Below are 22,623 nucleotides of genomic sequence, written 5' to 3'. Positions count from 1 at the left end.
CTCGGTGTGGTGTGTGGTGCGCGTTTGAAGTGCGCACCATTAAAAAAGGGGGCGTCACGGAAAAAAGAAGAGATAACAGAGTGCACACGCGGTGCTGCTCAAACGAGAACGATAACGTTGAAGAGTGTCGGGCACGAGGACGCGTGGCGCGACGTGAAAAAAACAAAAGACAAAAAAACCAATTATCATAGACCATGAATATTTCAAGGTCCAATGGCTAGACACCACGAAACAGCAGTATCTCCAATAAGAACGAGACAAGTGGGCTAGAGCGGAAGCAGAAGCCTGAGCAGAGCAGAGCAGAGCAAGAGGAGTTCGAACAGGACGGGGGCGCGGGAAGGTCGTCACCTGACTGGGCGCTAAAGATGGGCCGTCGGGCGTTGGACCTGAGCCTCCAAGACTTCAACCGGCCGGGGCCTCTTGTTGTCGCATTCCCGCTCGAGGGGACCGTATAGCCATCCGGTCCTGAACTCCTGCCCAATGGCTGTGGACTTTGGTTCCAGCAGGCGAGCAACAGCAGTCAGGCTAGTGTGCGCCCAGCTGCCTAGCCAGGTTGACCCTGGTTCCTCGATTCGTCGCCACCAGGCAGCGTTTGTACCTCGCCAATAGCCAGCCAGTGTCTGCTTCTAAGGCCGGAAACACCGCGTTCCGGTTTTCTCATCGTCACCGAAATTCAGCGTGATGCATCGCCAGCTGCAGCGTTCTCTAATCACCGACAAGCTGGCTTCAAAGGCTGGAGCTCCCACGTTCCTGTCTGTTAAACGTCGCCCAGCACTCAGCGTGTTGATGAGACAAAACTGCCACCTTTCTCCACTCGATCGCTCACCTGCGTTGAGACTATGTAGCGTAGTTGTACTAACTCAATCTGTGTTTTGTTTGTAGTTAAGAAGGCTTTACCGCATCCAGTGAAACTTTTATTAAGTGTATTAGCTTCGTGGGGGATATTCGTCTGTTTACTTTTCTATTAAACTTTTTTGTGTGGGTTTTCTTTGAAACCAAACGGCTTTGTCCTTATTAACAAAACTTTCCGAGGCTCAGCCCAGGAGAAACAAATCGGTAAGAACCTGCATCACACTCGTCGAATCCAGGCTTGCGTTGCACAAGAACCGCACCGAGGCCGACTTTTTGGCATCTGTGTGGACCTCAGTTGCCACCGTAGAATCGTAATGACGCAATAGTGGTGGTGAAGTGAAGAGACAACGAAGGGTGGAGAAGGCTTGGTCACACTCGGAAGACTATGACGAAATATCAGTGGCACTGCCTAGAAGTTCGGTCAGAGGCACAATGATAGAGGCGAAGTTGCGCACGAATTGGCGAAAGGAGGAGCATAACCCCACGAAACTATGTAACTGCTTCACAGTCGTTGGTTTGGGGAAGTTGGCGACAGCACGTAATTTAGCCGGGTCTGGAAGTATATTGTCCTTTGATACGACGTGACCGAGAATCGTGTAAGTCTCCGAGCAGCGAAGTGGCACTTCTTGAGGTTGACTTGGAGCTGAGCATTCTTCAGGCACGTGAGGACATGTTTCAGGTGCTTGAGATGTGTTGCAAAGTCTGGCGCAAAAACGACAATATTGTCGAGATAGCAGAGAAGTGTTCGTCGCTTAAAACCTTGAAGAACCGAGTCCATCATGCGCTCGAAAGTGGCAGGTGCATTGGCGAGGCTCAAGGGCACGACATTAAACTCATATAGACCATTGGGTGTCAAGAAGGTTGTTTTTGGTCGATCAGTATCTGCAAGGGGCACCTGTCATTACCCTGAATGCAATTACCCTTAACGCAAATCTAACGATGAAAAAAACTCTGTGCCGTGTAAAGTATCAAGGGCATTGTCAATCCTGAGTAAAGGGTACACGTTTTTTCGAGCGATCTTATTTAGGCGCCGGTAATCTACGCAGAAGCGAATGGAACCATTTTTTTTTAACTAGCACTACAGGTGAGGCCCATGGGCTTTGTGAAGGTTAAATGACATCGTGTTGGAGCATATTGTCCACCTGTTCAATAATGACTTGGCGTTCTGCCGCAGAAACACAATATCGTCGTTGCCGAAGTGGTGCATGGGAGCCGGTATCGATGTAATGAAGAGTGGTAGAAGTGCAGGTAGAACAACATAGAAAGATTCCCATTACTGGTACAGCAGTCGGAGTTCAGATCGCTCAGATGGTGACTGTCCGTCTGCGATCGCCGAATTGAATACTTTCGAAGCCTGTACATTAGAGTGGTTAAGAGCACTGACGGCGGCATGGTCACTTTGGGATGATTCTTGCTGCACGGTAAAAATTTGTTCACTATCAATGGCTGTACGCATCCAAGGGATTCGCCTTTAAACAGTTTGATGGTATACAAAAACCGATTAGTGAGCCAGAGATCACTGGTTTCATTAGAAATTTAGAGGGCCGAATAAGAGAGCAGAAGTGGTTTCCGACTTGGAAAGAGGCTTGATGGCTCAAAGAATGTTACTTCATCACACATGCCATCGGAGACCACGGAGAGCAAAACAGCTGCTGTCGGTGGAATGTCTGTATCTTCTCTGACAACTAGCTTGTGTGCGACTTCATGTGTGTGGTTGTAGGGCTGGTCAAATAACAGGAGCAGTTCAAGTTCGGAACGAGCAAGATCTATAATGGCGTGATTACGCAATAGGAAATCCCAGACAAGTATGATGTCAAGAGAGCAGAAGGAAAAGACGATAAACTGAACAACGTAGTGGTCCTCCGCAGTGGTGAGCCGGGCAATGCAGGCAGCTGTAGGTCGAACAGGTTTTCTATGCACCGCACGTAAGGACGTCATATCAAGCGGCGTGGTCACCTTTCAGAGCTTGCGGCAAAGTTTGGCATCGACAACGGACACAGCGGCACCAGTATCTACAAGAGTGTATGCATGGGCGCCGTCTACAAAAACTTTGACAACATTTGAGGGCAAAGTTTTAGCACTTGAGCATTTAGATAGCGCAGTTCTTGCCTCCTGAACTGTAACGGCTAGTATCCCTCATTTTGAGGGGGTTGGTCGTGGACGTATGAGTGACAAGGAGCGACGATTGGGTGAAGATGAGTACTGGGATGAAGTCGCCCGATAGTCACGAGAAGATGTGCTCGACTGATGAGCTGAACTTTAGTAACCAGAGGGGGATCGGTCTGTGTAGTTGCTCCGTGACACGGCGTTTGTTGCCAGGCATGCGACGACGACAGTATCTGGCGATATGGCCATGGCCGCCGCATGCACAACAGATCGGCCGGTTATCACGCGTTCGCTAGGCATTAGCAGCGATGGGCGCCGTCCCGCGGCGTACAGCTGAGTCGAGGTTGTGGTAGCGAGGAGAGAAGCCCATGCAATGGACGACCGAGGAGGAGCGGGGACATGCGACAGTCCAGTCTTTACTGCGTCCGCGTAAGTAAGAGGCAAGGTGACAACGCGCTGTTGAAAGGGCATTGGCATAGCCTCAGCAATCTGGTTCTGAAGCACATGTTGGAGCATGGTAGCCAACGGGGTTGGTGGTCGCACTTGCTGCTGCTGCTGGAGCTCTTGGCGCTGAAAAAACGGAAGGAGGGAAAGCTGACGTGCGACCTCCTCACACACAGTCTTTCATTTGTGCTAGAAGGTGGGAGTGGTCAGGCACGACGTCTAGTGAAGCGAGTGGTTGGTTATGCTAAAATAAATGACAGGTGAGAGCTCGTTGCCGTCGCAAGTCGTCGTAGCTCTGCCACAGAGTTACCACTTCAAACACTGTGCCAGGAGACTTTGCAAGGAGCATTTGAAACACGTCGTCATCGACACCTTTCATAATGTGCTGGATCATGGCACTTTCGCTCATTGCGGCATCGACGCGCCTGCAGAGGTCGAGTATGTCCTCGATATAGGCGTTAAACGTTTCGCCAGGTTCTTGTGCTCGTGTACACAAGTGTTCTTCGGCGCACAACGTCCGCACGACAGGGCGACCAAAAATGGAGGATATTGCCTGCGTGAAAGCGGCCCAGTTTTCTAACTCGGATTTGTGGTTTGTGTACCACAGCTTCGCCACATTAGCCAAGTAAACGTTGATGGTGCTCAATTTAGCAGCTTCATCCCACCTATATAGTCCACTGACTTTTTCGTAGGACAACAGCCAGTCCTCGACGTCCTGATTTTCGGTGCCCGAAAAGATCAGGGAGTCTTGCTGGTGAATCGGGCCGGGGCAAGTAGTGGCCGCGAGAAGTACTGTCTATTGGGCAGTGTCAACTTGCATGGTCGACAGCAGGGTGCGGGATTGGAGTTCCAGAGTGTAAGCAATGTAGTTACCCAACATGATCCACCAAATGTAAAGGGGGTTTATTGAAGGAGCCGAGCAAGCAGGTGGAAGCTCGCAAAGAATGCAGGCGGACCCAGATGATAGTGCTCGATCGCCGATCTCGTACCTTCTTCTCGAGTTGATGATAGTTGAGCCGTTGGTGTCAACGTCTTTCTTCTTCATTATACATGTAACAAGTTCTTCATGTTGTATATATTGTAACCCACCGCTTATGTAATACTCCCTAGTAGGGTCTTTAAGAAATAAAAGTGAAAGTGAAAGATGATACCGATGTGCAGAGGCTGGCTGAAAATCTGCACTGATGTACGGCAGAACTTCCAAATCACTTTTCTATATTACATGGCCAGCAGTTGTAAATCTTAGCCTGCCATGAGTAAAAGGGTGCGAGGCTCGTGCTATATGCTGGAATGCGGCAATGGTGTGCGAGGACCCGATGGTGTGCATAGTTCCACGTTCTCTGACAAAATGATTCGAACGAAAGCTCATGGCCCACGACCCGAGCTGTGGTGGGAAACCCCCAGAAGATGAGGTGGCATTGTCCTGGGAAGCGCTGACTGAGGAAGGTTGAAGACAGCATCGCTTTCGCAGCAAAGGCTTAGTTAACATAGATTTGAAGGTGGCGGCGTTAGGGTGCAGGAAAGCAGCCATTGTTCATGGTAGTCACCGGGAGACGCTCTCCGTATTTGCAGTACCTTGCAACAGCAGTTCTTCGGATACCTGATGCCCTATGCTTTTGTCACAGTATGCCTGCAGTCCCTCTTAGCAATGCCCAGAGTTCGACATCAACGGATAGCCCTAACCTGCCGGCATCCTCAACGACCGGGTAATGAAGACAAGTGGATTATCAAACGGATGCGGGTCACCGCTGCTGACTGCGAGATGGCTTCCAGGTTTTTGACAATGGAAAACTTCATCGTAGTTGCAAACTGCCATCACGAATACATAGAACGTTCCATTGGAGAGCGAGCGTTTTTGAGTAATTAGGGAAGCCATAGTGGCTAAAGATTGTCTAGGGCTAAAAGTGACCCTAAGGGGATCTATTGTTAGTTTTGGTTGTGGTGTTTAGCAGAGTTATGTGTGCATGCCGGTTTGATGCGAATTTCGTGTAGCCATTTGTTTCCTCTGACTGTCCATTGTATGAAGTGCGTTTGTCTTGTCACCACGGTCTCCGGGCTCTCTTAGTCCAATGTTTTGCAAGTACTCTTGACGTAATAGTGACATAGCCGATGTAACATTTTTACTAGTACAAGGATGAAAAGTGGCTAAATTGAAGCGCTGAAACATTAAATTCAACGTGAACACATTTCAATGCACTACAACAACACATGCAATCCCATGAGAACTATGCAACTTCTTGACACAACCAAGAAAGCTCACTGTTTGAGACGTTCGAGCAGTTATATTAAGCTGAAGAAAGCTTAAGGGATATTGCATGTTTTAACTGTAACTATGACATAAATGAAAAATAATTATTGGATGAAAGATTAACTTGCTGCAGGTAGGGAGTGAACCTAGAATCTTCAGATGATGCATCTAATACTCTACTAAATGTGGTACTGTGGTAATCACTTTCACTTTGTCCTTTATTGGGTATTTTGTTATCCTGGAAGTGTTAGTTCATAAACAAGTCTCTTAAACTGTTCCCCTTCCTTTGTACTCATGATACCAAGTGATTAGAGCTGTGAGAAAAAGCTGAAGGGAAAGAAGTTTTCCACAGTCACATCAAGGTGGGAAATGTTTATCTATGTCCAGTGAGAGGCTTGTTTCACCTGAAGACAAATGATGCTTTCATCTCTTAATTTGGGCTGTAGCCATGCCTTTGCTAACTGAAGCTTTGGCTTTGCAGCAACTGTTCCACTTCATAGAGCGGTTGGTTGCCAACCAAGGACTTGCTGCCCACCGTAGGTGGTTGCTGGGAAATAGGCTCATTGATCTCTGCTGCAGTGTTGTACTGCACCAAACAAACCATGCAGTCCGCTCAGGTTAGTGTCCTGTTGAAAGCACGGCACAATTTGCTTGACAATGTTCAAGTTGGTTATACTTGTTTGTACATTGTTACTGCTTCTATATTTCAGACCTGTGTACAGTGCTGTCGTATTTAATGGATTCTTCAGAAGACGTTGATGTCAAGAGTCGTGTCAAGCTGCTGTACACGTCTCTTTCCGTTCTGTCAGAGTTGAAGGTACATTTTTTTCATTTGGGTAATGGAAGGTAGTTGCTTGTGTAGGATGTGCTGCTTGCAAAGTGGCATTATTGACTCATTTGTGCTGATGTTTTCTGCTCTCTGTAATTAAAATGTGTGAATTACCTCTCAGTCAAGAACATTTCCCAAGTAAGGAGCAGTTAGGGTTGCTCTTTCGTATAGGAAACCATTGGTGTCTAAGTGCTATTCTCTATTTTATTACATTCTCCTTTTATGTTGCAGGCTCGAGAGCTGTTGCTTTGTTGTAGTCATGACCCAGCCTTGGACTCTGAGAAAGACTACAATGTTCTGTGTTAGTATGTTCTATGTTTTTCTTTAAAGTACTCAGCCAGCTGCTGATGCCCTCACACTAACAGTGTCGGAAGCGTAGCTCAAGCATTTGCATTGCATGCACTATTGCTTCATGCAAGCTGCTTGAAAAGTAAGCATTGGTGACTTGATGTGGCAGAAAATTCTTGTATAATCAAATTCTCTTTGGCACTGTAGCCATGTTAGGCATGCTTTTGAAGTGGCTTTCCCTAAATAGAGTACACTCACATGCAGTAAATATACATTTTTAGATTTTGAGAGCATCATCCTACGCTTGCACATTATTCTGAAAGGGGCCTTGTAGCACTTTTCACTTGGGGTTTACATAAACATTTGCCCTTTGAAAGGCAGCAGTTACAGCACACGACAGGCAAATAAATCTGAGAATGCATCTTTGTTGAAGACAAGCCACCAGAGCATACCAAGTTCTGCTGCAGGAAAACTAGTAAAATTGTAGTAGATTTATGCACTACACAGAACAATAAACAATCAACAAACGGACCGAAGCCAGCATACTTGGCAAGGACCACTTTCGCTCGGTATATTTTGTTAACAAAGCAAATGAGCACACATTATATTGAACTTTGACTGATACAAATGGGCTTTGATTCAAAATTTTGGTTAGAGTTGGAACCAAAGTTTCTTTTATTTTTGAAAATGAACTATTTTGAAAAAAACTTGCCTCTTCAACTCTCTTTCTCATCTTTTGCACTGCTTGTAGTAAGACTATTCAGCCGGAATGTTGCAGACCTTGTTTGGTATTTCACCTTTTTTTTTTTAGGTTAAAAATAGTAATGTTTACGTATTATGGGCACCCGCCCACACTTCCTCGCTCGCCGGCAACGAGGCGTCGCACGGGGCGGCTCAAGGGCTTACGGACCGAGCCGCCACCATCACCATCGCCGCCTCGGCCGCGACGTCGGGGGAGGAATGGGAGTGGGAAGATCGCCTCACCAGTTTAAAGATATTACCCAGCATTACCGATAGGCTAGGTGCAAATTTCCACCACCACACCAAAAACTGAACAAAAGGCAGGTGGTCACGTGGTGACAGCTGCAGACCAGGACCTTTCTAATCCTGGTGATCATGAATCTCTGTTACCCAGAGCTTTATGCGTCACGCTGCAAGTTTCGCGAGGCCAGAGTAACCCTGAAACACATGCTATAGAAGTGTGCAAAAAGGTGGGGCTCCAGACGAGAACACAGCCTCGAACCAAACGCGCTGAAAGAGTGCTCTGCTCAGCTATGCCTTCGAAGACCAACTGTGGGCCGTCCAGCGGGCCGAGGCCGCCGCCAGAGCTCAAGGGCTCGTGGCTGATGCCTAGGCGGGGATATCTGCCCAAACCCTTGTATAACTTGCCAGACTTTTTTTTTTTTTGAAAAAATTTGAGTCTCTCCTTCTCTTGTCTGAAATTGAAAACTTGCCAAGGCACATAAAAGTTACCACTTTTTTTCTTTACTGAGGTCATTTTAGCCATTTTTTCACTTGTTTTTTCTTTAGTTCACAGCATAAGGAAAGCCTGGATGTAAGTCATAGTGATGAGTTTGAAATTAGCAGCAAAAATTTTCAACACAATGTATAAAATTTGCATGAAGCGTGGCCAAGAAATAAAGAAGTACTGTAGTAAGCGATTGCGGGACACTAACATCACCACATGCATTTTTGAGTGAAAATTTTTTGGTTCCACACACTTTTACTATGCTTTCGTAATATATGAAAAAAAAAAAAACAGAACAATATCTGGCAAAGATATGCATGTTATCTCTCTCATGAAATAGCTCATGAAAGGTTTCACTCTTCTTAACTAGGATGTGGGTCTCATTTCTATTCACAGCGGCTGCAGTTCAGTGGAGGTAAAATGCAAAGAATTCGTGTGTGCTTAGTTGAAATGCACATAAAAGAATGCCAGGTGGCCAAAAATAATGTGTACTTAATGATTGCACTCCTCATATTGGTATGGTTGTTTTAGGATGCAAGTTCTTCGTAATTTGTGATTATTTTTACTATTACAATTATTATTATTACCTATATCTGAAACAATAACTATTTAATGATGTCACTGCGTTTCACTTCAGCCGATTTTCCTGTGCCGAGCCCAGTGGCTTGCTCCACAGCTGAGCTTTTGAGGCTTGAGAGGCTGCACCCAAGTGGCAGTGATCTGCAGCCGTGTGATGAGGTGCCAAGCAGGGAAGCACAGGGAGGCCAGAGTTCGTGCCTGGATGAGCTGCGCAAGTACCAAGCTTTCCTGGAGTCCGAGTTTGACCATGTTGTCAGCATCCCATGCAGACTTGTTTTGGTAAGGCTGCTGGATGTTTTGTGTAGTTCTTTTGTGAGATTGATGCACATGCAGTCGGTACATAAATGGATCTTTCGTGACTTTTTTCTCAAAAGGCAGAATGCAGGTAGGTAATGCCTCATGTGCACCTTTATTTTTGGAAAAATTTTTTAGTATAAGAGTTCCTTGAGGACTTGTTATTGTCCAACTATTATTTTTAATTTACAGATAATTGGCTGCATTTTTGATCATCTAGATGTTTCCCAACTAAGTCAGGTCAATATTAAAGAAAAACAAATAGCAAGCCCGGGAAATACGAAAAACAACACGTGTCTAGACGGCTGCCCACATCCGGAATAAGAGCCTTCAAACATGCTCACTTTGAGATAGGCACTAGCAATGAAGAAAATGTGAAAGAAAAAAAAACTGATAGCGCTATCTGCCACTTCTCACCTTGATCTTACACTGTGAGGCTGTAATTGCTCTAATCAGAACAGTGATCCCGCCACAAACAGTTGACCCTAAGATATGAAAGGTGATAGCGATGCACAATCAAGCAGGGAAAGAATCCCTGCAAAAATGGGACACAATGTTGTTCACACCCGACCTGTACCCTTGCTAATGTGGAAAACACTGTCGGAGGTCCCGATACAGTCTTTGACTTCGGGACCTCCTTTTGTATACTAGACACATGTCACATTCTTGTATTCGTATCAATAAAAAATCTGAAATCTGAAAAAAATTTGAGAAATTTGGCAACGAAAAGAGGCAAAGCGGCTACTTTCAGTATGATTGTTTGAGGGCGCTGCTTTTTTTTGTGGGTGGGAGTGCAGTCATGTGTTGCTTTTCATATTTCACCGGCTTTCTGTATTCACAGAAAAATATGAGCGTGCAATTAATACGTTGCTGGAAGTCGCAGAGAGGTGTCATTTCAACAAGTGCACATCTGCCTCGTTGATGTTTTGATAATTAGACGAGTACTTTTTGAGTTACAAATATAATTAGAATGATTAGCTAATGTCATTAATGAAAAAAATAGTAGCAGCTACTTCAGCATACTGGGAACGATATGCACTTAAGCTTGCTTTGTGTAACGCCTTTACTCTATGTTATTATTTTTTATTTGCAGTACCTCACAGAGCCCTCGAGGGGCATTGTGTAAGGGGGCCCTTACAGATTATACGTTTGAAAAAAAAAAAAAAAATGTGATTAGATAAGTGTGTAGCTGTGATTACGCACTATGAATTAAGTACCATATTTACTTGATTCTACCGCGCCCTCGATTGTAAAGCGCATCCGATTTTCACGACGAAAAAAAAATTATGACATCGATTGCAACGCGCACCCATTTTTCTCGCCGGCCCGCACGATCACACCACTCGAAAAAACGACTCCTTTTGGGAGCGTCTTCCAATTAAATATGAGGTACGGGGGGAAGCTTGTGCTCATCTGACGTGTAACAGAGCGTTGCCGTCACTGTAGTTTTACCATGGACTGACGTCAGCACGCGAACTTGCTTTGCCCCCTTCTTCTCGACGGTTGCGGTGCCAAGCATATCGAAGTAAAGAGGCGCCTGATCGGTATTCCCGATTTGCCTAAGCAGGTAGCCGTTGTTGTGCCGCAAGTTTAGGACGAACCTGGGAAAACTGTGAAGCTTTTTATCGTACTTTTCCGCAGAACTTATCACATATGCCCGTTCACTTTCGGAGGAAAAAGCCTTTCCTCTTCATAAAGTTAGTTAGCCAGCACCTGCTCGCTTTAAACTGGCTCTGCATTAGACCTTTTTCTAAGGCTAACTGCATAGCCCGCACTTGGAGCAGTTCTGTCGTCACGGGCCGCTGTGCCGCTCACTGCTCAATCACGTACTCGCCGAGCAGCTCTTCAGTTTGTGGAAACCGACCCTGCTGTGGTTCAATGAAGCCTTTGCATGAAGCTTTGCTGTCAATAATCTTCTGCTTTTGTTTCCGCCAGTCCCGCTTGCACATTTCAAAAGCTCTGAACGACCGCGATGCGGCCTGATTGCCGTCCGTTTCTGCACACGCGATGACTTCCCTTTTAAAAGCAGCATCGTGGTGCACTTGAGTTTTTGGAGTCGGCCTTTCTATGACGTCGATGCTAATGCACTACAAGATGACGAACTCCTCAGCACACGTACGAAGTGCCGCACATGGGAAACACATAGGCAGAAATGGCCGACGCGCATAGGGGGCGACCATCTTGAAAATGCCGATGGCAATAGAATGACCGTATTCATTTTTTTTTTGTACTCGATTCTAAGGCGCATGTGATTTATGAACTCTTTTAACCGGAAAAAAGGTGCATGTTAGATTCGAGTAATTACGGTAGTTCTGTATAGATTCTAACTTATCTATGAGGTATTGTTAATATGTTGACCAAATGGAGGATGTGAACTCAAGTTGAGGATGGATTAGAGCAAGATAAGCCAGTTTACGTACATTAGGGGGGAGCACTGTATAGGTTTCCATGAAGAAAATTCATAAGGATCTTGATATGTCGGCACAGATAGAAGTGATATGTGTGGACCACGAAAGCGTAGAACTCATGTTTATGCTTAGGTACCTGTAATGGTCAGTGCGCTCTGTAATGCTATTGTCAATTATGTATTGACCATATAAAGTTATCACGGTTGCGACTAAAGGTAATTAGTTTGCATTTGGAAATATTAAGTGTCATCTGCCAGGTTTTGCACCACTTATTGATACGTGTGAGGTCTTTTTGAAAGGTTAGATGATCGCTACTGTTGCAGATAGGACGATAGATAATGGTGTCATCGGCAAATATACGCATACATGAGGACAAGTTGTCAGGCAGGTCATTAATGTAGGTGAGAAAAAGTAAGGGACCAAGAACACTGCCTTGTGGAACACCAGAGGAAACTTAACAAAGTGAAGAAGAGTGATTGTTGGTGATAGTGAATTGTTGGCGGTTAGTTAAGAAATTTCTGAGCCATGTTATCATGAGTGAATCTAGTTTTAGTGATGACAATTTTAAAATCAAGTGACAATGAGCAACACAATCGAATGCCTTTGCAAAGTCATGAAATAAACCATCTGTCATGAATTACTGTTCATGTTCGAATATAGGTCTCGGTGGTGAAGCTCATTAAGGCCTAAGGGTGAAGCTCTTTACAGCCTAGGGCAGTCGTCCAGCCAGCGTAGCCAGCACAGCATATCCATAGACAGACAGACAGACAGCTGCTTTGCACCACTCATCATAATTCACTCCGTGAATATACTGAGATTTTTTTTTAAATCGTACTGTGTGATAATTAGGATGCCCTATATATATATATATATATATATATATACAGTCAAATCTCATTATAACAAAGTTGAAAGGGGAGTCGTAATTCCTTTGTTATAACCATTACTTCATTATAGTCAATATCTATTTCTGCTAGCAATTAGCCAGCAAGAGAAAATGTACACATCAAGGAATATCGCAGCAGCCCGTCGCGCAGAGAAAAACGGCCGTCAGAAGAGGAAAAATAGCAAAATAACAAAAAACAATGCACTTTATTTCCGCCAAATTCAGCACACCAGCTGGAAGGTCACTTTGAAGAAAATAGTCCTTAATATTATTGACTTTGCCGACTCTTCCTCACGCGGATGACTGCTTTTTCAGCCGCAGGAGCTATATTGAGTCCGTTCTCGCCGTCATCGTAAGCACTAAAGAAGGTGCACAGCAAGTCTGTTGCATTCAGCGCTTGCGCGGGCGTCGGGTTCGCCAACATTAGGCTCGGGGGTGTCGGGACATTCGTCACTGTTTCCACGTCACTGTTTTGTTTTCATTCGGCACAAATTCTGCATCCGACAACTCTTTGGTTGTCACCGTGTCAGCATCGGCACCGACGTACATGCACAAAGTGTCGCAGTCAGGCACAACGCCTGCGTCAAGAGAGCTTCCCATGACATCTGGGCCTGGTCGCCTGCGACACCCAACGACATCGCCGAAATCTTCAGCCACTTTTTTTTAGGGGCGAAGCTCCTTATAGCGGCACCCGTTCGTCCCTCGTAATCGTAGTAGTAGTAGTGTGTAACCAGTCTTGCATTTCGACCTCCAAGGTGGTGCCGCTGGGAGATTTCTTTCGTGCGTTATTGAACAATAAAAAATTTGCAGCGTGCGCGTTAACTAAAAGCCGAATTCTCCTGTCTCTCATTTTTCCTTGGCAGTCATTGGCATGTACATTGAGCACAATCTGACAAGAAAGGGTTGCTACGTTATACTCGCTGGGCGTAACCTCCTTGGTTTTAGAAAGGTTTAGCGAGTGTTGGGCCGCAGTGCCATGAATGCAGTGAACTAGTATATACCATGAACTTGAGGTGGTTAAAGGTGAAAAGTAGACACGAAGCGCTAGCCACAAGAAAGTGTGCTTGTGCCTCTCGTTCAGTCCTTGGAATGTCCTCTGGATGGCGGTGCTTCTATATAAGGAATATATGTTGAAAAGATGCAAGATGGTGGTACTTGGAGTGTTGAATAGGTGGACGAACGGACACACAGACAGATGCATGAACGGACGCACGAATGGCTGCACGGCCAGATGGACGCATGGACGGACGCAGGAGCGGATGCATTGGTGAACGCAGGGACGGATGCACAGATGGACGTGCGAACGCACGACAGATGCACACACAGACAGGCGGATGGACGCACGGGCGGCCACACAGACGCACGCATGGATGGAAGGAAGCAAGAACGAATGAACGGATGGATACTTCACCCCACTCTCCATCATTCACTACGTGGATATGCTGCCATTTGTTTTCTTAATGCCAGACTCAACTGCTTTCAGCATTGCCGACTTTTGCTCGATTGTTTATTTTTGCGCTTACGTTTGCCGCTGCCGTTGCCCATCTCGTGTCTACTGGCAGAAACTGATAGAGGTGGTGTAGCTCTTCCGCAGCGAACGACAAGGGCGAACGTGGCAATCTCCGCCGCCTCAGTGGCTGGGGAAGCCCCAGCGTGGAGCCGAAGGGGAGAAGGAGGTCAGATGCACGGGCAGTTCAACATGTTTCGCAGGTGAGAGGAGGCTGGCTGACGCACACACTCGCGGAGTTGTTGGGCGGCCAAGTCCATTAGTTCCTTAAGAAAGGGGTGGCAAAGAGACTCGCTCCCACACGTGTGTTGGAAAGGAGTGTATACTTATACTGAAGGGCTCGTTTTTCTCTGTTCTTTCTTTATTCATTAACGAGGGTCTCGTACTGGCAGACTTTGTGCCTTAAGCTGTCAGCTCGTAGTAAGTTTACCTGCTATGTGACGCCACACAGGCTCTTAAAGAGTGTGCCACACTCGCCGCCATGGCTACTGATGGCACTGACTGACACTCCCACGTTTAAATTCACATTGGAAAAACAAGCCCTTAAGTATACACTTCTTTCCCTTATTCATTAACGAGGGTCTCGTACTGGCAGACTTGGTGCCTTAGGTTGTATATAAGGGACCATAGGTCGGCACTTTGAGAGACTACTCACTCATATTCACTCACCACAATTTTTTCAGCCTTCACCCTCAGTCACGTTCATACTCACGTCTACACCCACTCATAGGCCCTCACTCACGTTCATACTCATGCCTACTCGCACTCATGAGTACTCACTAACGTTCATACTCCCTCCTTGTCACACTCAGAGTACTCACTCACGTTCATACTCACCCCTTCTCACACTCAGAGTACTCAATCACGTTCATACTCACGCCTACTCACACTCACTCCTACTCACTCACGTTCATACTCGCTCCTTCTCACACTCAAAGTACTCACTCACGTTCATACTCGCTCCTTCTCACACTCAAAGTACTCACTCACGTTCATACTCACTTCTACTCACACTCATGAGTACTCACTCACGTTCAAACTCACCTCTACTCACACTGAAAGTACTCATTCACGTTCATACTCACTCTTACTCATACACATGAGTACTCACTCACATTCATACTCACTTATACTCATACTCTGAGTACTCACTCACGTTCAAACTTACGCCAACTCACACACTAGGCCCTCACTCACGTGCATACTCACGACTACTCACACTGATAAGTACTCACTCATGTTCATACTCACGCCTACTCAAAGTCACTCACGTTCATACTCACGCCTACTCATACTCACGCCTACTCACACTCAATGTTCATGGCCCACGTTCATACTCACGACTACTCACACTCTTAGAGAAGCACGAACTGCTGGGCGAGTTGGTAATTCATTTTAACTGAGGTGCGCGAAAAATTGAAGTACAAAAGGAAGACACCTCGAGACAGCGCGCCAGGTCCAGGTGTCTCCTTTTTGTACTTCAATTTTTCGTGCACCTCAATTAAGACTCATAGTTACTCACTCACCTTCATACTCACGCCTGCTCAAGATCATAGGCCCTCACTCACCTCCGCACTCACATAAGAATTCACCTTCATACTTACACCTACCCATACTCAGGCGCATTCACCCACATACTTTTACATTCACATACTCATCATCATCACAGCAGGACGAAGGCCTCTCCCCTGTTCTGCCAGTCAACTCGGTGCTTTGCTTGTTATTGCCACTTTATACCCGCAAACTTCATAATCTCATCTGCCCACCAAACTTTGTCTCCCCTTTTCCCGCTTTCCTTATCTTGGAATCTACAAAATGACCGGCAGAAAACTAAAGTAATGAACAACAACATCGAAAGAAAATAGCGCTTTGAGATAGGTGGCAGTGCACTTGAAGTTGGAAAAGGTATATACGTCTACTTAGGACAGGTAGTACCTGCGGAGCCAAGCCACGAGACTGAAGTAACTAGAAGAATGAGTGGGGTGGAGAAGATTCGGCAAGTACTCCGCAGGGGCGCCTGCGCAAGTAAGCGTTTGGTGTGTAGCGACACCACGGACCCGAGCTAACGGGGGAGTTTCTACTCCCTCCCACGCCTAGCCGTGCGTGGCTTTGCCGTGTCCGGGGAAAAGGGGATCCTGGGGGTTGAGCCGACGCTGGGTGATTGGACCATTAAGGCCCCCCGGCAGAGGCAACACGCCCCTTTGGCCCCGGCTTCACGTAGACGGCACCCCTGGGCTGACCCACCCAGGGGAAATCGGCAGTCGCCTTTTCCTATCTCTCTCTCCCTACATCTTCGTCTTTCTTACTTTTTTAGCTTTCCTGTCTACTTCTCTCTTCTGCTTACTTCCAATTTTCTCGGCGGCAAGGGTTAACCCTGTGCAAATAGCCTACCTTGGCCTAGGCGCATTGGGTTATTTATAGCAGAGTTGTACGGCTGACGTCTGCAAGCTTTCAGCATCCGCAAACTTGCAGCGTCCCCTCGTTAGGCTCCGTGATGGGTGGCCGCCAACGCTGCTGAACAACATAGAATTAGCATGCACAAAGCATTCCCTTTACTTAGTGATCGTGCCTCCTCAAAGCGGGTACGCACCGAAGACATCAATTTTTTCATTCGGCCAAGACAAATCTTTCCTCATTTTCACGTTATGCACTGCAAAAAAACTAACAAACAAGCCAGAACTGTATCCCCCTTCATAGTGGCTAGGTGCCTAACCGAAACTCTCGGTGCCGGGTACAAGGTTACCAAAATGGCCAGCGGAGATCTACTCCTCGAAATACGTGACAAAGACCAATTCGATAAACTGAACACCCTCACAACGTTTGGAGACACACCCATCAGTATTACGCCACACAGGTCCATGAACTCATCTCGCGGGGTCGTATCGGACGTAGATTTGCTTGACCTGACCGAAGCTGAACTTCTGGAAGGATGGAAGAGCCAGAACGTGACAAACGTACAGCATATTAAGATCAGTAGAGATCAAAAGGAAATCCCAACCAAACACTTAGTACTGACCTTTGCTTCGAGCGATTTGCCGGAAACTATTCAGACTGGGTACACAAAGACATCCGTGAGACCATATATTCCCAACCCCCGCCGTTGCTTCCAATGTCAGAGATATGGCCACGGCTCGCAAAGCTGTCGTGGCCGGAAAACTTGTGCTCTGTGTGGAGTCGTGGGCCATGCGTCCGACAACTGCGAAGCACCTGCACACTGTGTGAACTGTGGCGGTAATCATGCTGTGTACTCACGTTCCTGTTCTTTCTGGAAAAAAGAAAAAGAGATCATCACTTTAAAGATAAAAGAAAACATTACATTTAAAGAAGCAAGAAAAAGAGTCTCGCCATTTTATGGCCCCACATATGCTGATGCGGTGCGCCAGGGGGCAGTGTCGCACCAGCCCTCGCCACTCCTTCGGCCTGCGCAGAGCGAGCCATTGGCTGTGGCGCCTGCCCCCAAGGTGGCAGTAGTTGAGTCTATTCCGCCTACTATTGAACAGAGACCAGAGACTCTAGGGTCCTCGGGTCTCAAGGCCTCACCTCGCCAGGCGAGGCCCAAGCTTCGAAAAACCAGCTCGCATGAGCGGGCATCCAGTGCCTCCGAGGAGGCAATGGATACGGCGGCACCCCTCGTGCCAAAAGAGCGGCGCGGCTCTCTAGAGCGCGCCAAGAGAACTAAAAAGCTCATAACAGGGCCTGATAATAGCCCTGTTACTTAAGCTCGACCTTTCACCTTAAACAAGTCACTCCCTTAACGTACACACAGCACTACTTTACTTCCAATATGGAAACACAAATTATTCATTGGAACATCAGAGGCCTGCTTAAAAACCTCGACGACGTCCAAGAGCTTTTATACAAACACTCACCTCAAGTGCTGTGTGTACAGGAAACACACCTAAAATCCTCCAATACAAATTTTTTACGTGCTTACGTCATGTACCGAAAGGACCGAGATGATGCTGTGGCGTCATCCGGTGGCGTAGCCATTATTATTAACCAAGGAGTAGCGTGTACACATTTACCACTCCAGACATCTCTTGAGGCGGTGGCTGTTCGAGCGGTACTTTTAAACAAACTCGTCACCATCTGCTCTTTGTATGTACCTCCCCACCAACGTCTTGAAAGACATGAATTCCAGTCTTTAGTAGACGAACTGCCTGAACCCTATTTGCTTCTTGGAGACCTAAATGCACATAGTGGACTGTGGGGCGATTCTCGCTGTGATGCACGAGGTCGTCTCATTGAACAATTTCTCTTCTCTTCCGGTGCCTGTTTGTTGAATAGGAAAGAGCCAACATACTATAACGTTGCCAACAAAACTTACTCGTCTATAGACCTCAGCATCGTATCACCTTCACTCCTACCCCTACTGAAATGGAAAGTCATAAATAATCTATATGGAAGTGACCATTTTCCTGTAGTGTTGAGTTCACAAACAACATATGAATGTCCTCTACATGTTCCCAAATGGCTGATGAACAAAGCAGACTGGGAACAGTTCCACAACACTACACGTTTGAGTTGGACAGACATATGTAGGTTAGACATAGATGAAGCTGTGCAGTACTTCACAGCTTTTCCAACTGACGCAGCAGCCAGGTGCATACCGCAAACATCTGGAATGCCCGGCAAACGACACGTCCCATGGTGGAACACAGAGTGTCGTAATGCGCGAAAGGAACAGAACAGGGCATGGAGGCTGCTTCGGAACTCACCAACAGCCGAAAATCTTGACACCTTCAAGAAAATAAAGTCTCAAGGCAGGAGAACGCGTTGGAAGGCCAGAAGAGAAAGCTGGCAGAAGTTTTTATTGGGGATCAATTCATACACACAGGAGGCTAAAGTCTGGAACATGGTTGGTAGGATAGGAGGAAAACAAGTACACACACTTCCACTCGTAAACACTCAAGGTGATACCTTGGAAGATCAGGCAAACTTCCTCGGTGCACACTTTGAACGGGTATCCAGCTCGTCCCACTATACTGACACTTTCCAAAAAAACAGAACAAGAATAGAAAAGCAGAAACTCGAACACAAATCCACTAGATACGAGGCATATAACCAAGGTTTCAGTCTAGCTGAGCTACGAACATCTCTAAACTCCTGCAGTACTTCTGCCTCAAGTTCTGACCGTGTGGTGTATGAAATGTTAAAAAACCTACCAGCCGAAGCACGAAAAACCTTACTTTCTTTATACAATGCTATCTGGTTTTCTGGCACTATCCCTACCTCCTGGAAAGAGGCTATTATTATTCCCATTTTGAAAGAGGGCAAGGACCCTTCTTTAGCGTCAAGTTATAGGCCTATTGCACTTACAAGCTGCTTGTGCAAAGTCTTCGAAAAAATGATAAACTGCCGACTTATACATATCCTTGAAACGAACAATTTGCTCGACCCATTTCAGTGCAGGTTTCGAGAAAATAGATCTACCACAGACCACCTTGTTCGTATCGAGGCACAGATCAGAGACGCCTTCGTCCATAAACAATATTTTTTCTCTGTGTTCCTCGATATCGAAAAGGCTTATGATACAACATGGTGTTTTGGAATTCTAAGAGACCTGTCCCACCTTGGTGTGCGCGGAAGAATGTTTCATATAATCGAAAGTTACCTGTCAAACCGGACATTCCGTGTCCGTGTGGGCAGTGTTCTCTCCCAAACATTTGTCCAGGAAACAGGCGTGCCACAAGGTGGTGTGCTTAGTTGCACACTTTTTATTATCAAAATGAATTCTTTGCACTTGTCCATCCCCCGCAATATGTTCTATTGTACATATGTCGACGACGTTCAGCTTGGCTTCAAGTCATGCAACTTGGCAATGTGTGAGCGGCAGGTTCAGCTGGGCTTAAACAAGGTCTCCAAATGGGCAGATGAAAACGGATTTCGACTTAACCTACAAAAAAGCATGTGTGTCTTGTTCTCTCGAAAGATAGGCATGCACTCTGAACCTGACATTCGACTGAACGGGCAACGTCTGTCCGTCAAAGCCGAACATAAATTCTTAGGCTTAATCTTGGACAACAAGCTGACCTTCGTACTGCACATCAAGAATTTAAAAATAAAATGTTTAAAAGCCATGAATGTTATAAAAGTGCTGTCACGTACTACTTGGGGTAGTGATAGGCAATGCCTCATAAATCTGTATCGAAGCCTCATTCGCACCCGCTTAGATTATGGGGCCGCTGTTTATCAGTCTGCAACTCAAAGTGCTTTGAAGATGCTGGACCCCGTGCACCATTTGGGCATCCGCCTTTCTACGGGTGCTTTTCGCACCAGCCCCGTAGAAAGCCTTTATGTTGAGTCAAATGAGTGGGCGCTTCATCTGCAGAGAACTTATATGGCCTTTGTTTATTTCCTTAAGCTGAAAGCAGATAAGAAGCACTCCTCATACTCTACTATTAATGATTTGTCGAGCTCATTTCTGTTTCAAAACAGGCCTTCGATGAGGCAGCCCTTCTCAGTTCGCCGGAAAAGTCTAGCCGAGGAAACTGGAGTCTCACTAGAACACAGTTTAATGGCTCCTGTAGCATATCCGCCATCGTGGCAATGGCAGACTATAGACTGCGATGTGTCCTTTCTAGAAGTTACAAAACATGCACCTATTGCCTATATCCGAACATACTTCCTGGAACTTTGACACAAATACACACGTCCTGAGTTATTTACAGATGCTTCCAAGTCCAACTCCTCTGTGTCCTACACTGCTGTCGGCCCATCCTTTTCGGATGCTGGCCCTCTACATCCAGGCACAAGTATCTTCACAGCAGAAGCTTACGCGATACTTGTGGCAGCTAAACACATCAAACAACTACAAATACAAAAAGCAGTAATTTATACATACTCCCTCAGTGTGGTAACGGCTCTGCACAGTCTTAAAAAACAAAAAAAACCCGGTCCTTGTCTCACTTTACTCCATTTTGTGCACACTCTACACACTAAAACAACATTTTGTAGTGTGCTGGGTGCCAGGGCACCGTGAGATCCAAGGCAATGTGAGGGCGGATCAGCTCGCTGCATCCGTCCACAAAAGCACTGGCCCTACACCCATATTAATCCCGGCCCTTGATCTTAAGCCGTTTCTCAAACGAAACCTCAGGGACTACTGGCAGAGCAAGTGGGATACACACACACAAAACAAACTACACATTATTAAGCCACACCTTGGTCATTGGCTGCCAGTATCAAAATCGCGTCATACAGAGGTAATACTAACGAGACTCAGGATAAAACACACATACACGACACACACACATCTTCTGTCCGGTGGTGATCCACCATTGTGTGAAAAATGTGGTGAAGCATCAACAGTCCTTCATGTTTTAATCCAATGTAAACAATTAGAAACTACAAGAAAACAGCATTTTCCATTACCCTACCGACAACATATACCTTTACACCCTGCAATGTTCGTTGGTAGGGAACCGCTTTTTAGTCATAAATCATTGTTAGCGTTTTTAAAAGAAATTCGTAATTTTCATATTATATACCCGGGCATCCCGTAGCACGACCTCTCCAGGGAGGTTTTTGCTGCGGTGGCTACACAGGAAAGCACTTGCCTCACGGCCCTTGCACGCAAGGGTATGAACGAGTGAGGTACTTGTGCTAATGCCACACATGTCCGCCATCGTTTTTCATTATCACCAACTTTTGTCACCTATTCACACCACACACACCTTTCACGACATGGTCATGATTTTATTACTTGTATGTTTTTACCCGCCTTACTGCGAGGAATTTTATGGCCCTTATACAGCCGCTAATCACAATCATTGTCCACATTCTTTGTCCCATGAACTGGCGCTCTTTGGCCATCAAATGGCCCTTGCGCCAAAAAACACCGTATATCATCATCAAGATTCGGCAAGTATTTTCAGCTCATGGCTGGTAGATAGTCACTATCCCCTCAAGACGAAGGTATATAACAGCTGCATCTTGCCGGTACTTACCTACTGAGCAGAAACCTGGAGGCTTACAAAGAGGGTTCAGCTTAAATTGAGGACGACACAGAGAGCGATGGAAAGGAAAATAGTAGTTGTAATCTTAAGAGTCAAGAAGAGAGCAGAGTGGATCAGGGAACAAACCGGGGTTAAGGATATCATAGTTGAAATCATGAAAAAGAAATGGACATGGGCCGGGCATGTAGCGCGTAGGCAGGATAACAGCTGGTCATTAAGCATAACTGACTGGATTTCCAGAGAAAGCAAACGGGTTAGGGGGAGACAGTAAGTTCGGTGGGCAGATTAGATTATGAAGTTCGCGGGTACATAATGGCAGCAGCAAGCACGACGCACCTTACATTCATTTGCATTCAGCGCAATTACGACGCACCTGCACATTCATTTGTGTGTCATTACGCGTAGGAGATGCTGAGACATTGTTTAGAATTTCAGTAATGTGTTACAAGCACTCAAAACGTGCTTTCATAGGCTACGACGCACGCGCGCGAAATAGAGACGCTCTCGACAGCTTCAGTAGTACTACACGGCCGCCGCTATAATTACCCGCCAGAACCCACGACTTTGCCATGTCATCCGGCTCGGCCGCTTCGTTCGTTCCACTGCCCCTAGCCCCTTCTGACTGCACTAGCGGGACAGGCGGGCGCCGGGGCCTCGCCACCACGTCGGCGCCACGGCCACCCCGGCCGCCCGGCCACTGGTAGGTGTTTTGTGGCCCGGCGCGACCGTCGAGACGGCACCTCCCCTCTCTGCCTC

General features: G+C 46.4%; 1 protein-coding gene across 1 annotated transcript in view; it reads left to right on the top strand.

Annotated features, from left to right (window-relative positions):
* Positions 1-22,623, top strand: part of LOC119187253 (AP-5 complex subunit beta-1) — a 94,454-nt gene that overhangs the window by 42,601 nt on the left and 29,230 nt on the right. The window contains exons 13-16 of the mRNA XM_075881845.1: positions 6,132-6,267; positions 6,361-6,467; positions 6,711-6,780; positions 8,873-9,093. Of these exons, the coding sequence (XP_075737960.1) occupies positions 6,132-6,267; positions 6,361-6,467; positions 6,711-6,780; positions 8,873-9,093 (534 nt within the window). The remainder of the gene's footprint in view (positions 1-6,131; positions 6,268-6,360; positions 6,468-6,710; positions 6,781-8,872; positions 9,094-22,623) is intronic.

Source organism: Rhipicephalus microplus, chromosome X, assembly GCF_043290135.1.
Source record: "Rhipicephalus microplus isolate Deutch F79 chromosome X, USDA_Rmic, whole genome shotgun sequence".
Classification (NCBI taxonomy): Eukaryota; Metazoa; Arthropoda; class Arachnida; order Ixodida; family Ixodidae; genus Rhipicephalus; species Rhipicephalus microplus.
The sequence above is the reverse complement of the archived record's forward strand: the minus strand, read 5'-3'. Positions and strand labels throughout refer to the sequence as shown.